This window comes from Xyrauchen texanus, chromosome 31 (assembly GCF_025860055.1).
Source record: "Xyrauchen texanus isolate HMW12.3.18 chromosome 31, RBS_HiC_50CHRs, whole genome shotgun sequence".
NCBI lineage: Eukaryota > Metazoa > Chordata > Actinopteri > Cypriniformes > Catostomidae > Xyrauchen > Xyrauchen texanus.
In genome coordinates, this window is record NC_068306.1 from 21,824,768 (window position 1) to 21,837,595 (window position 12,828).

Sequence of the window (12,828 nt, forward strand, 5' to 3'; positions counted from 1 at the left end):
GCCAGGGGAATGTCACAATTTTTATAAAACACATTTTTTAGCACTTAAATGTTAAGACAGTCACATGGGGTAACCTCCTTGTGGTCGCTATAATGTGGCTTGCTCTCGGTGGGGCACATAGGGAGTTGTGCGTGAATGACGCAGTGGATGTCGTGAAGCCTCAACACATGCTATGTGTCTGCGGTAACGCACTCAACAAGCCACATGTTAAGATGTGCAGGTTGACTGTCTCAGTCCGGACACGGAGGCAGCTGAGATTTGTCTTCCACCACCCGGATTGAGGAGAGTCACTACGCTATCACAAGGACTTGGAGTGCATTGGGAATTGGACATTCCAAATTGGGGAGAAAAAGGGGAGGAACTAAAAAATGACATGGTTACAATTACTATAGTAAAATCAAGGTTACTATATGGCTACTACAGTATTACTACATAAAACCATGGTTAATTCTATCAAAACAAAGTCTTTTACACTGCCTTTATGAGCTTTTTGGACCATCAAAATTTTGACATACAGAGCTAAAATATTCTTCTAAAAATCTTAATTTGTGTTCTGCAGAAGAAAGTCAGTCATACACATCTGGGATGGCATAAGGGTGAGTAAATTATGAGACAGTTTACCCATATAGGAAAATTATCTCTTTAAAGTGATAGTTCGGCCATAATCTCATAATTTCCCAACCCTCATGTTGTTCCAAACCAGTGTGCCGCTTTGTATTCTGTGGAACACAAAAGATGTTAGACAGAATGTTAGAGGCCGATAGTCTCAGTCACCATTCGCTTTTAAAATATGGAGGGGAGAAAAAAAACATTCACTGAAATTAAATAGTGACTCTATTAGTGTAATATATCTATTGTGTTGCATGGAAGAAATAAAGTCATATGGGTTTGGAATAACATGGATGACAGAATTGCCATTAATAATAATTCTATAATACAAGTTAAATGTGTATTATGTAATGGAATATAGGGGAGTAAACATCCATTATGTAATTTGTGAGTAACTCACTACTTTAGTGCTCTTTTAATTGGATAATTTCTTACTCTTACTCAAGTAATTATTTATGTTAGTACTTTTACTTCTACTTGAGTAATTCTTTTTTTAGAGTAATTGTACTTTTACTTTAGTTCAGTTTTTGGCTACTCTACCCACCTTTGCCTCTGTTTCACACTAGCCATTGTATATGTGAATGGGAGTACTTCCTGGTTCATGCAGGACCAGAACCCATGTGTCAAAGGTTGTTCGTGTGACATGCAATCAGTAACGCTAAAGGGAAATGTGATTATTGTTTTAAAATGGGATTGTGAACGTGATTGATAAGAGTACGTAACTTTCGAAAGCTGCCACATATGTGCAGTACGTAGACCAAAATGTAAAAATAAAAATAGTGCAGAAAACGATAAGGCTTAATGTGCCAACAACAAAAAGATAAAGTAAAATGTACAACTTTTCAGTGAACTAATATTTAAATTAAGGAACATGGGGTTAAGAGATGATTTAGCTACTTGGTTTTGTCAATTCGGTGTCAGTTAGTTACATAATGATGGTTGTTTTAAGTTTTTGACATTAACTATCAATTTGATTTCTGTCCATGCCCTGTTGCCAGGTGTCTTTGGACCAGTACCACTCAGAGGATGAGATATATCAGCTTTCTCTTCAGAGGGAGCCACGCAGTATTAAACTTTCAGTGAGTCACCCCCACCGACATAACTCCTCGGATAGCAAATCAGTGGCCACCATGAGTAAACCACCAATTACAACCACTCATGACACAGTTTGATGGATTTATTTTCCCATGTTGCTTGCATAATCAACCAATAGACAGGAGTCATTAATACACATCATTTGGTGCCTTATTTCCTCTTGCCAAGTGACTTCACCATTGATTTCCGTCCTCTTAGACTTCCAGCTCAAAGTCGCAGTCTCCTCTGATAGAACAGTGGGCATCATCTGTCAAACCCAAAGCAGATCCGGCCATTATCAACAAGCACATTGAAAAAATGGTGGAGGTATGTGATGCATACATGACTAATTTCACTATTAATTTATACATTCTCTGAACATTCTTTGATATTCTTATAATCTCATTGCACATTATGTACTACACGTTTAACATGCAAATTAAACCCTTTCAGTGTGATACCCTGCTCTTGATCACCATATTATGGTTTATTTTGTGATAATGACCTGATTGTACACTATCCTGCTTATTACATGACTACTTGCCAGATAAATAAGTAAATGGACATAAATATTAATTTCAGTTGAAATTATTTTAATTTGTGAGAATGAGATCACAGAATGATATGAAAGACCTAAAAACAGCATACTTTTGCTATGTAGGAAATTGTTTGCTTGGGACAACAGTCAATTATACGGTTTTGCAGTACAGCAGTAATTATACAACAATTATTGAAAGCAAAATCCCACAATTGACCAATTGAAATAAAGTATTCTGGAGAGCCATGTAATAAACATTATTAATTTGTTTTAAAAGAAAACTAACCAGTAGACATTGTTTTTCAGTCAGTGTTCCAAACTTTTGACACTGATGGCGACGGCTACATTTCCCAAAGAGAGTTTGAGATCATTAGAAGCAACTTCCCTTACCTCGGCAAGTTCGATGAACTGGACCAAAACCAGTGGGTTTATCAAGACATCTACCTGGTTTATCTAGCTTACTTATTTTCATTAATTTGTCAAAGTCTGCAGTACAGTAAAAGATCCATCTTTCTCTTTTTCATTTTGGCTTCCAGGGACTGTAAAATTAGCAGAGAGGAGATGATTGAGTACTTCACCAAGGCAAGCTCCTTACTGAACTGCAAGATGGGCTTTGTTCACACGTTTATGGAGACAACCAGTGTGAAGCCTTCAGTCTGTCGGCACTGCTCTCGCCTGGTGAGTTCACATTTTATTTAGGGCTCAAACTCTTTATCTTTATCTCCAACTTGATGACAACCCAAAGATGAGATGAAATAAGCTCTTTTCATCATTGCGAGAAATGGCCATCTGGATCTTTATATAATTCTAAAAGCACAGATGCGCATAATGTGATCTATTTTAGATCTTGTATTCGTTCATATTTGTCTCTACTGTCTCAGATTTATGACTTATGTTGTTTTTGCTTGGAGTGCAGTAGTGTTGTTTTTTTCAGAGGCAGGCTAGGGAGAGGGAGGGTGTGTCTGTGGGAAAGATGTTGTTATGTTCACAGTTAGTGCACTGTTGAGGTACAGTTGGGTGTAGATAGTAACCACTTCCTATTTTCTGATTTCCTGTCAAGATCCACCCTAGCACATAGCCTGTTTTCCTTTTTTCTTCAGTGTTTGTTTAATAGAACAAGGGTTTTTGAAAAATTGATTTTGATATATACAGGTTCTTTGCTATGTGTACTCCAGTTGACATGAAATAATATTTCATATCCTGCATTGTGATAAGCTACACTCCATCTAAAACTATTGTTATTTATTAAACCAAACAACATTTTGTTACTTTTTTTTTATAACTATTATGCATGCATTTTTTTTTATGATAGTATTGATGTAGAGAATATATAGAACATTTTTCATTTAAAAAAAATAATTTGTCACACTGTAGAACCATAAATTACCAGTAAAGAAAAAAAGATTATTAAAAATTGTGAAAAGCTTATTTAACTTTAATTTTCCTTTTATACATTCATATACATTTTAACTTAAACCTTGATGTTGATTTTAACACTTCTGTTTTAAGAAAAATTCCCCCATAAAAATGTTTTGGTCAAAAAAAGACCTGATATACAGTACAGCCAGGGGCACATTAAGGAACCATGGAACCCACCGCTCACATTCCTCCATTCTTTTACAGTTGATTTAATTTTCAGCGATAAAAAGGTACTTAAAATACTTATTGTGTCGGTTTAAATCAAATACAGAATCATGATTTATATTCTAAGGATTTTATTTCAGAATATATTTATTTCAGATTTTTTTCAACCCAGCAGATGAAAAATAAGCAAAAAAATCTCTTAGACTTCCATTTCAAAAATCCCCATAAATGTCTAGGAAAAAGGATGTCATAGAGACTTGGGAATGGTTTCTTTTGTCTTAAACAACAATCTAGTAATTCCCTAGTAACACGTTAGCAACACCCAAAATACCATGACATTGAATAAATGTAAACAAGTATCATAAAATGCAATACAAATTTACTTTACATATTTATTTATTCCTATAGAGGATTCAAAGGCATTTTGACATTTTGTATTTACAGAAGTAAATACACTATTAGGATTCGTTTTTTTTTTTTTTTAAAGGGATAGTGTTCTTATCATTTACTCACCTTCGTGCCATCCCAGATATGTATGACTTTGTGTCTTCTGCTGAAGACAAACAGAGATTTATGTAGAATATTTCAGCACTGTAGGTCCATACAATGCAAGTGCATGGTGACCAAAATCCATAAAACTTTAGTGGTTAAATCTATATCTTCAGAAGGGATCTTATGTGTGGGGGAAAAACATCAATATTTAAGTCCTTTTTACTATATATTCTCCTCCCTGACCAGTAGGTGGCAATACGTACTAAAAATGTGAATCGACATAAACAAAAGAATAAGAATGTGATAGTGGAGACTGCAAAAATGGACTTAAATGTTGATCTGTTTCTCACCCACACTTATCATATTGCTTCTGAAAATATTGTTCCCCTTCTGTCGCTCTCTCCACGTTGTGTCAGAGAAGCGACACTAGGGGTCTCTCTTGAGCGCCGATATTCACCTCTGGACTATGAAAAAAGGCCAATGAGAGTTGGCAACCAGTATTTGCATGTCCCGCCCCCTGACATACGGGTATTTAAGCGGCGCAAATACGGGAGTTCATTCAGAAAATTTCTTCGGAGCCGATGGTCATGCATGAACTCTGCTGCGAGTTACACACCAAGTTCCTGGTTAATCCTCTGATGCTCTGCATGCTGTTGGATCTGACGGCGCATAACAGCGGCTTTCTCCTTCGTGCACGGCTGTGCATTCTTGCCCCTGGGCGCTCGACAGTGCAGATAACTCGAAAGAGTTATTCTAAAAGAGTAATTTCGCTCTAAAGAACAAAACACAGCGGCGTTGAACGTCCTTCTCAGGACGCCGTCTTTTTAAAGATGATATTTCCGCCCCTGTGTAGTTTCTTGATGTGGTTGATGTCTCCCCACCTCTGACGGTCATAAAAACTCCCTTGCATTCCTGGGTTGCGATCACACGCAGGCAGCGTTTTTATGAATGGTCTATGTTTTCAGTGCGAGAACATAGCCATGACAGCATTGCGGTCGTAGGCTTTCTCTTGTAGTGAGAGAAAGCCGCTTCAGCCGCCCCCCTCGCCTCCTTCCCACGGGATTGAGGCAGGCGCTGCGGGCGATGAAAACGATCTGGGGACAATGACGGGCTCCGTTTCACCGGATGAACCCCCTCGAAACCCCCCGCCTCCCCAGCATGCTTGCTTGTTTCTGTCCGAGCTCGGGATGAGCATTCTCTCCAATGGGTTATGTTTTCAGTGTGAGAACATAGCCGCGGCAGCGTTGCGATCTCTGCTTTCTCTTGTAGTGAGGGAGCCATCTCAGCCGCCCCCCGCACCTCGCCTCCTTTCTACGGGATTGAGGCAGGTGCCGCGGGCGATGGAGAACGATCTGGGGAGAATAATGGGACGCTTTCGCCGGGTAAATCCCCCCGAAAACCTCCCGCCTCCCTGGCACGCTTGCCTGCTTCCCTTGAGCTCGGATTAGTGCGTCCGCTAACGCCTACCGTCTGGTCCCTCGAGCTCCCCAGCATTGGATGATGACATCACTGCTGCATCGGAGAGCATAACAGCGGCGTCGGATGCGGATAACTCGCCTGGGCCACTACCTTCGGGTCTCCGCCCAGTCTGAGCCTGACGCAAGAAGGTCCGCTATGCTTCCCCGGGCTTAATTGGTTCCGCGGGCATGTGCACCGCTCACAGCCGCGCCCCCCCCTGGATTCCTTCCCGGACGTGCATGACGAGCTGAGCAAGCCCAGCTTCCTCGCTCCTCCGCTCTCGCTACCCTCGGTGCACTCGAACAGGCGATGGCCACTCCGTGGTCCAGAAACGCAACGATGGACAGGCAGTATGGGAGGAAGACAAAGCACGCTTTCTCAAACGCCCCGTCTCCCAGCTCCTTCCATTCGGAGTTCAGCTTCCGACTTCGCCCAGCAGTCCTCAGTGGTGAAGAAACAGACGAAGGCTATTTTCAAGCAAAAAAAGCATCCTGCCCTGCCGCAAACCTGCCACCAGGGGCCATGCCCTGTCTGCTCGCCGAGGGCGTCCTCCTGTGGCTTTCAAGAAAGAAAGAAAGTGGTGCTCCGCCTCAACTAACAAGTGAGTGGGCCCAGCTCTCAGCCCCAGCGTTGAGCCCCCCCGCAGAAGTTGGACGCCCATCGTCTCACGGACCCCCTTGAGGACCCAGAAGGCTCCCAGGCGCTCCTGAGATGACAGACCCAGAGACCGAGACGTTAGCTCCGGAGCTGGTAAGACCACTCCGTTCCCCGGTGGAAGGCCGGGAGGAGAATTTTTTGTTAAATTCGTTACACTCTATAGAGCTATTTCCTTGTTGTCTCTGGGGTCACCTGGCCCGCAAATGCCATTCTCACGGCACTCTGCTTTCAGGCCTCAACAGTCCCGGCTCCATGGATGCGGTGTCCCCGCCTTCAGCCTCACGACTGTTCCCCGGCCGGCCGGTTCAGACGAGTCCAGAAGACGCCAGCATCAGACCTCCTCCTCAGTCACAAACCCGCCCCCTGCCTGGTGCGCGGAGCAAGGTAAGTGCTTTGAGTTTATTCTCAGCACCGGAGCCTCGGGACGCCACGTTGCCTCCCGACGCCGCGTTACCGAAGCCCCGCCGGGTACGTCCAAAAAACTCGTCGCCTTGGTGCCCCTAGCACGGAGCTTAGAGGCGTGGCTTTCACTGCCCAACCCGTCACGCTGGCTGCACCGGACCATTCGACTTGGTTACGCAATTCAGTTTGCCAGGTCTCCGCCCCCCTTCGTGGGCGTACATTTTACCGCAGTACACGGCCAACATGCCCATTCCCTGCGTGAAGAAATCGCCTCCCTTCTATTAAAGGACGTGATAGAGCCTGTCCCTCCAACCGAAACGAAGAAGGGTGTCTACAGCCCTTACTTTGTTGATCGGCTTACGACCGATCTTGGACCTGCGAGTTTTCAATCGGACCTTGTCCAAACTCCCGTTCAAAATGCTCACCCAGAAACAAATTCTATCTGGCATCCGGCATCTAGATTGGTTCGCAGCGGTAGACCTGAAGGACGCGTACTTCCACGTCTCAATTTGCCCTCGACATCGACCCTTCCTACGGTTCGCGTTCAACGGCCAGGCGTATCAGTACAAAGTCCTCCCCTTCGGCCTGTCTCTGTCCCCTCGCGTCTTCATGAAAGTCGCAGAGGCAGCTCTTGCCCCGCTCCAAGTAGCCGGCATACGCATACTCGATTACATCAACGACTGGCTCATACTGGCTCACTCTCGAGAGTTACTATGCGCACACAGAGACCAGGTGCTCAGGCACCTCAGCCGTTTGGGGCTTCAGGTCAACCGGGAAAAGAGCAAGCTCTCCCCGGTCCAGAGCATCTCTTTTCTCGGTCTGGAGTTAGACTCAGTCTCAATGACAGCACGTCTCTCCAACGAGCGTGCTCAGTCAGTGCTGAAATGCCTCGCTTCCTTCAAGCCAGGCGGCGTGGTTCCGCTAAAACGTTTCCAACAGCTCCTGGGGCATATGGCATCCTCCGCGGCGGCCGCACCGCTGGGGTTGATGCATATGAGACGACTTCAGCACTGGCTCCGGACTCGAGTCCTGAGACGAGCATGGTGCCGTGGCATGCACAACGTAAAAGTTACTTCTGCCTGCCGCTAAACCTTCAAACCCTGGACAGACCTCTGCTTTCTAAGGGCAGGTGTACCCTTGCAGCAGGTGTCCCGACGCATTCTGGTCACAACCGATGCTTCCAAAGTGGGTTGGGGCGCCATGTGTAACGGCTGCGCAGCCGCAGGCCGGTGGAACCGAGGCCCGCTGCGCTGGCACATCAACTGCCTAGAGCTGCTGGCTGTTTTTCTGGCCCTGCAGAAGTTTCTCCCGTTAACTCGGAACAAACACGTCCTAGTCAGGACAGACAGCACCACGGTCGTAGCCTACATAAACCGCCAAGGCGGAGTACGCTCCCCCCACATGTCACAGCTCGCCCGTCGTCTCCTCCTTTGGAGTCAGCAGCAACTGGAGTCACTGCGCGCCACTCACATCCCCGGCAACCTCAATGTGATAGCGGACGCTCTGTCAAGACAAAGCTTGCCTGGTGGGGAGTGGAGGCTCCACCCCCAGTCGGTCCAGCTGATTTGGGACCGGTTCGGCAAGGCTCAGGTAGACCTGTTTGCCTCCCAAGAAACCTCCCACTGCCCGCTCTGGTATGCCCGGACAGAGGCTCCCCTCGGGGCAGATGCGCTGGCACACAACTGGCCCGTGGGGCTGCGCAAGTACGCATTTCCCCCAGTGAGCCTTCTTGCACAGGTGCTATGCAAGGTCAGGGAGGACGAGGAGCAAGTCATTCTGGTAGCCCCCTATTGGCCTACCCGGACTTGGTTTTCGGACCTCACGCTCCTCACGACAGCCCTTCCCTGGTGAATTCCCCTGAGGAAGGACCTTCTTTCTCAGGGACGGGGCACGCTCTGGCACCCGCACCCAGACCTCTGGAACCTCCACGTCTGGCCCCTGGACGGGATGCGGAAGATCTAGCCGGTCTACCATTTACCGTCGTAGATACAATCAGCCAAGCCAGAGCCCCCTCTACCAGGCATCTTTACGCCCTAAAGTGGCGTCTGTTCGCGGACTGGTGTTCTTCCCGAGCTGAAGACCCGCAGAAGTGCGCAGTTAGGTTAGTGCTCGTGTTTCTTCAGGAGAGGCTGGAGAGGAGGCTGTCCCCCTCCACCCTCAAGGTGTATGTCGCCGCTATCGCGGCCCACCATGACACGGTAGATGGAAAGTCTCTTGGTAAACACGACTTAATCGTCAGGTTCCTAAAAGGTGCCCGGAGGATAGCTCCTCCCGGCCTAACCTGTTCCCCTCCTGGGATCTCTCGGTCGTCCTTACGGGACTCCAGAGACCCCCCTTCGAGTCGCTTGACTCAGTTGGACTCAGGGCCTTCTCTCTCAAGACCGCCCTGCTGATCGCGCTCGCTTCCATCAAGAGGGTCGGGGACCTGCATGCGTTCTCTGTTAGCGACGCTTGCCTGGAGTTCAGTCCGGCAGACACTTTCGTGATCCTAAGACCGCGACTGGGCTATGTGCCCACGTTCCTACCACACCCTTCAGGGATCAGGTAGTGAACCTGCAAGTGCTGCCCCGGGAGGAGGCAGATCCAGCCCTTTCACTGCTGTGTCCAGTACGTGCCTTACGTATCTACCTGGACCGCACACAGAGCACTAGACGCTCTGAGCAGCTCTTCGTCTGCTTTGGGGGACAGCAGAAAGGGAATGCTGTCTCCAAGCAGAGACTCGCCCACTGGGTTGTCGACGCCATTTCCCTGGCTTATCACACCCAGGCCGTGCCCCCCCCTTTTGTGGGTCCGAGCCCACTCCACCAGGAGTGTTGCGTCCTCATGGGCACTGGCTAGGGGCACTGCCCTAGCAGACATTTTTAGAGCAGCGGGCTGGGCAACACCTAACACTTTCGCGAGATTCTACAATCTCCGAGTTGGGTCAGTATCGTCCCGTGTTCTCTCAGGTACCGAGCCCGTAGAACTCGGTGGCAGGCTCACGATCTGACCGGGTGAATCGCTTGCACCTAGCGCCCTTCCCCCTAATCAGGGGAAACAGTGCGCCTTCATTCCCAGGAGATCTCAGGTTTGGGACACTGGTTGATTCCTCCTTAGCCCTCGTGGGTCGCAGTTCAGCGGAGGAACTCGCCGACCCAAGCCACTGCGGGTACCGCAAGCTACCCTGCACTGGTGTAGGTGCTCCACAGGTAAGGCCTCCTTCGGTCTCCCCCTGTGTGTAACGCCACGGTTCTGTCCCCTCTGGCGAGCGGACTCCCGTGCTTCCCTTAGGCAGTCATGGCTGCCTCAGTTGCCGTGCTGTATGTTCCCCCCTCTATAGGCTGGATCCACCACCGCACCGACTTTTCCACATAGGCCCCAAGTCAGGCCTCTGATGGTTTTGCCACTTAAACTTGCCTCCCCTCTCGGGTAGGCGTGGCCTCCGCAGGGTCTTCTCCGCCCTGAATAAGGGCTAAGACCCCCTTCCCTCAATGCGTGTAAGGGCTCCGGCCTAAGTTGCTCTATGCGAGAAACATAGAGAGAAAAGAGGCCCGGCCAGGCTTGGCCCGTTCCCAGGTTGGCAGCCAGCACCTTGTTCCAGGGTACCCCCTTCCGGGGTACACCCTTCCGGGGTAACAATAAGGAATCCTGATGGCTTAAATGGGGCATTGGGGAAGGGTACGTGCAGCCTGATACAGTTGGTCGTCCTGCACGTAAGAATACCTGCTCGCTCCTGTATCAGCAGTTCACGTACACGACTCAGCGCGTGGCGCTTTTATAAGTGGACCCCTAGTGTCGCTTCTCTGACACAACGTGGAGAGAGCGACAGAAGGGGAACGTCTATGTTACGTATGTAACCTCCATTCCCCGATGGAGGGAACGAGACGTTGTGTCTCCCCTGCCACGTCGCTGAGCCGAGCCACTGTTGTGGCCGGACCATTTCCGGCTCCTCAGAAAAATCCTGAATGAACTCCCGTATTTGCGCCGCTTAAATACCCGTATGTCCGGGGGCGGGACATGCAAATACTGGTTGCCAACTCTCATTGGCCTTTTTTCATAGTCCAGAGGTGAATATCAGCGCTCAAGAGAGACCCCTAGTGTTGCTTCTCTGACACAACATCTCATTCCCTCCATCGGGGAACGGAGGTTACATACGTAACCTAGACGATTTTTGTCATATGGATTACTTTTATGCTGCCTTTTGTTATTTTGGAGAAGAAAGTCAGTCATCCACATCTGAGATGGCATGAGGGTGAGTAAATGATGAGAGAATTTTTATGTTGGGGGGAACTTTCCCTTAAACGGGTCAAAAATGACCCGAAAATAGCAGGAGGGTTTAGAAAATGTTAATGGTGGTCCATCACCTATACAGTCAGGTCCATAAATATTGGGTCATTGACACAATTATAATCTTTTTGGCTCTATACACCACCACAATGGATTTGAAATTAAACGAACAAGATGTGCTTTAACTGCAGACTTTCAGCTTTAATTTGAGGGTATTTACATCCAAATCAGGTGAACGGTGTTGGAATTACAACAGTTTGTATATGTGCCTCCCACTTTTTAAGGGACCAAAAGTAATGGGACAATTGGCTGCTCAGCTGTTCCATGGCCAGGTGTGTGTCATTCCCTCATTATCCCTTTTACAAGGAGCAGATAAAAGATCCAGAGTTAATTTCAAGTGTGCTATTTGCATTTGGAATCTGTTGCTGTCAACTCTCAATATGAGGTCCAAAGAGCTGTCACTATCAGTGAAGCAAGCCATCATTAGGCTGAAAAATCAAAACAAACCCATCAGAGAGATGGCAAAAACATTAGGTGTGGCCAAATCAACTGTTTGGAACATTCTTAAAAAGAAAGAACGCACCGGTGAGCTCAGCAACACCAAAAGACCCGGAAGACCACGGAAAATAACTGTGATGGATGACCGAAGAATTCTTTCCCTGGTGAAGAAAACACCCTTCACAACAGTTGGCCAGATCAAGAACACTTTCCAGGAGGTAGGTGTATGTGTGTCAAAGTCAACAATCAAGAGAAGACTTCACCAGAGTGAAAACAGAGGGTTCACCACAAGATGTAAAACATTGGTGAGCCTCAAAAACAGGAAGGCCAGATTAGAGTTTGCCAAACAACATCTAAAAAAGCCTACAAAAACATCCTATGGACAGATGAGACAAAGATCAACTTGTACCAGAGTGATGGGAAGAGAAGAGTATGGAGAAGGAAAGGAACTGCTCATGATCCAAAGCATACCACCTCATCAGTGAAGCATGGTGGTGGTAGTGTCATGGCGTGGGCATGTATGGCTGCCAATGGAACTGGTTCTCTTGTATTTATTGATGATGTGACTGCTGACAAAAGCAGCAGGATGAATTCTGAAGTGTTTCGGGCAATATTACCTGCTCATATTCAGCCAAATGCTTCAGAACTCATTGGACGGTGCTTCACAGTACAGATGGACAATGACCCGAAGCATACTGCGAAAGCAACCAAAGAGTTTTTTAAGGAAAGAAGTGGAATGTTATGCAATGGCCAAGTCAATCACCTGACCTGAATCCGATTGAGCATGCATTTCACTTGCTGAAGACAAAACTGAAGGGAAAATGCCCCAAGAACAAGCAGGAACTGAAGACAGTTGCAGTAGAGGTCTGGCAGAGCATCACCAGGGATGAAACCCAGAGTCTGGTGATGTCTATGCGTTCCAGACTTCAGGCTGTAATTGACTGCAAAGGATTGGCAACCAAGTATTAAAAAGTGAAAGTTTGATTTATGATTGTTGATCTGTCCCATTACTTTTGGTCCCTTACAAAGTGGGAGGCACATATACAGGTCCTTCTCAAAAAATTAGCATATTGTGATAAAGTTCATTATTTTCCATAATGTAATGATAAAAATTAAACTTTCATATATTTTAGATTCATTGCACACCAACTGAAATATTTCAGGTCTTTTATTGTTTTAATACTGATGATTTTGGCATACAGCTCATGAAAACCCAAAATTCTCAAAAAATTAGCATATCATGAAAAGGG

General features: G+C 46.8%; 1 protein-coding gene across 1 annotated transcript in view; it reads left to right on the top strand.

Moving 5' to 3' along the window:
• Positions 1-12,828, top strand: part of rasgrp2 (RAS guanyl releasing protein 2 (calcium and DAG-regulated)) — a 32,311-nt gene that overhangs the window by 15,998 nt on the left and 3,485 nt on the right. Inside the window, exons 10-13 of the mRNA XM_052099567.1 lie at positions 1,608-1,688; positions 1,903-2,010; positions 2,528-2,643; positions 2,758-2,899. Of these exons, the coding sequence (XP_051955527.1) occupies positions 1,608-1,688; positions 1,903-2,010; positions 2,528-2,643; positions 2,758-2,899 (447 nt within the window). The remainder of the gene's footprint in view (positions 1-1,607; positions 1,689-1,902; positions 2,011-2,527; positions 2,644-2,757; positions 2,900-12,828) is intronic.